This window comes from Caenorhabditis briggsae, assembly GCF_000004555.2.
Source record: "Caenorhabditis briggsae complete genome, chrII, whole genome shotgun sequence".
NCBI lineage: Eukaryota > Metazoa > Nematoda > Chromadorea > Rhabditida > Rhabditidae > Caenorhabditis > Caenorhabditis briggsae.
In genome coordinates this window covers 609,363-612,018 of record NC_013486.2, presented here as the reverse complement: position 1 = coordinate 612,018, position 2,656 = coordinate 609,363, and the positions used below count along the sequence as shown (strand labels likewise).

The following is a 2,656-nucleotide window of genomic DNA, read 5'->3' as shown; positions in this document are numbered from 1 at the left end:
AGTGAAAATAGCTGAAAAATTCAAGTTTTGAGGCTAGAAATCATAAAAAAGTTCATAAAAATATATTTTTCCAGGACAAATGCGACAAAACGGTTGACAAGTACATCGAGCAGGATGTGGTGCTTGTTGTTATCGATTTGATGCTACAGTACGTTCAAGCCTATCGTCATCTCCTTCTGAACGTCAGAATTCAACGCCCGGAGCGTCTTTTTGTGATGTTTTGGCTGAGCCACGCGGCAGAAGTTTGGATTCGAGAGCGTGAGAATCGAGAGGAGCAGACGACGATGCTAGCTGATCAGGAATGGATGTAAGGAACCGAAAATTCTGAAAAAAAAATTTTTTTTTCAAAAATTGCCATTTTCAACCTAAAAAATCGATCTTTATGCTGAAAAATTCAAATTTCCCGCTTCAGGTTCTACCGGTGCCTTCTCCTTTCCGCCGTCGAAATCAGCTCCTTCGTTTTTGTAATTTTACTATTTTGGAAGCTGAAAAAAGACGAAACAGTTCATACGTGGCGACAAATGATCAGCTTGACAATGTTGGGATATTATGGTGAGCAATGGATGGGAATTCTGAAATTCTGACAGAAAAATCAAATATTTTGAGCCATTTTTGGCCGAAACTCAACGATTTTGAGTGAAAAAATACTGAAAAAAAAGCCAATTTTTACTTTCGAAATTTTGAATTTCTGTGCAAACACCAAACGTTAAATTTTACGACAAATTGCAGAAAAGTCGATTTTTCGATCGAAAATTGCCCATTTTTCCTGAAATAATTAGAATAGTATCCATAGTACCCATAGTCTTTATAGTAACCATAGTACCCATAGTACCCATAGAACCCATAGTATCCATAGAACCCATAGAACCCATAGTACTCATAGTAGCCACTCAATGACCCATAGTATCCATAGAACCCGCAGTACCCATAGTACCCATAGTACCCATAGTACCCATAGTACCCATAGTACCCAAAGTACCCATAGTATCCATGGTATCCATAGTACCCATAATACCCATGGTATCCATAGTACCCATAGTATCCATAGAACACGTAGTACCCATAGTACCTATAGTACCCACATTGCCCATAGAACCCATAGAACCCATGGTCCCTATGGTACCCATAGTCTTTATAGTACCCATAGTACCCAAAGTACCCATAGTACCCAAAGTACCCATAGTACCCGTAGAGCCCATAGTACCCATAGAACCCATAGAACCCTTAGAACCCATAGAACCCATAGAACCCATAGAACCCATAGAACCCATAGAACCCATAATCCCTATAGTTAGCATAGTACCCATAGTATCCATGGTATCCATAGTACCCATAGAACCCATAGAACCCATAGTACTCATAGTACCCATAGAACCCATAATACCCATAGTACAAAAATCAGAATTTCCAAAAAAAAAGTCCCCAAAATCTAGGAATTCCAAAAACTTCCAGGAAATTTTTTAAAAGAATTTTTTACTTCATTTTGGCTCAAAATTTATCATTAAAAGAGCAATTTTTCCAGGAAACGTCGCCGTGGTGCTCTCGTTCATCTTCCGCCTCTCCCATCGTCTCTCCTATCAAATCGTCATGCAAATCTTCCTTCTTGTCTCCCATATCCAAGTTCAACGTGTCCTATTTCCTACCGTATCCGATTCAAATAATATCATCGTTGTTCTGGTGGCGAAAACGTTCTCAACGATTACCGGTGCACTTTTCACTCAGGCGGTTAATGATAGCTTTATGTGATCTTGATTTTTTTTTCTCTTTTATTGATCTATTTATTTATAACGCATGACATGTAATAAAAGTTGTGATTTTTATTTTAAAAAAATGGAGAATTGGTAATTTGTGTGCAAACACCAAACATCACATCTTACGACAAATTTCAGAAAAGTCGATTTTTCGATCGAAAATTGCCCATTTTCCTAAAATAATTAGGATTTGGAAGGAAAAAAAAAATAAATTTAGAGAACCCATAGTACCCATAGAATCCATAGTAGCCATAGTACCCAAGGGACCTATAGTACCCATAGTACCCATAGTACTCATAGTACCCATGGTACCCATAAGACCTGTAGTACCCATTATCTCCATGATCCCATGACTCACCAATCAAGCTGATACCCATAGTACCCATAGCACCCGTAGAGCCCATAATAACCATAGTACCCATTGCACCCAAAGTACCCATAGTACTCATAGTACCCATTGTACCTATAGTACCCATAATAACCATGAATTTCTGAATTTCTGAATTTCTGAATTTCTGAATTTCTGAATTTCTGAATTTCTGAATTTCAGACATTTCTGAATTTCTGAATTTCTGAATTTCTGAATTTCAGACATTTCCGATTTTTTGAACTTTCGAATTTCCGAATTTCTGAATTCGTGAATTCGTGAATTTCTGAATTTCTGAATTTCTGAATTTCTGAATTTCTGAATTTTTGAATTTCTGAATTTCTGAATTTCTGAATTTCTGAATTTCTGAATTTCTGAATTTCAGACATTTCTGAATTTCTGAATTTCTGAATTTCTGAATTTCTGAATTTCTGAATTTCTGAATTTCTGAATTTCTGAATTTCTGAATTTCAGACATTTCTGAATTTCTGAATTTCTGAATTTCTGAATTTCAGACATTTCTGAATTTCTGAATTTC

General features: G+C 36.5%; 4 protein-coding genes across 4 annotated transcripts in view; 2 read left to right on the top strand and 2 right to left on the bottom strand.

Annotated features, from left to right (window-relative positions):
- CBG00931 overlaps positions 1-584 on the top strand; it is a gene marked incomplete at both ends in the record, with an annotated part of 9,961 nt that extends 9,377 nt beyond the window's left edge. The window contains 2 exon segments of the mRNA XM_002629658.1: positions 75-307; positions 413-584. Of these exon segments, the coding sequence (XP_002629704.1) occupies positions 75-307; positions 413-584 (405 nt within the window).
- The window catches only part of Cbr-sec-5, a gene marked incomplete at both ends in the record, with an annotated part of 42,731 nt that overhangs the window by 30,332 nt on the left and 9,743 nt on the right, over positions 1-2,656 (top strand). The window lies entirely within an intron of this gene.
- Positions 593-1,388, bottom strand: CBG00932 (the record flags this gene model as incomplete). The annotated part of the gene is made up of 3 exons (XM_002629659.1): positions 593-647; positions 701-1,223; positions 1,304-1,388. The coding sequence occupies 3 exons, from the start codon at positions 1,386-1,388 to the stop codon at positions 593-595; spliced, it is 663 nt and encodes a 220-aa protein (XP_002629705.1).
- Positions 1,886-2,305, bottom strand: CBG00933 (the record flags this gene model as incomplete). The annotated part of the gene is made up of 1 exon (XM_002629660.1): positions 1,886-2,305. The coding sequence occupies one exon, from the start codon at positions 2,303-2,305 to the stop codon at positions 1,886-1,888; it is 420 nt and encodes a 139-aa protein (XP_002629706.1).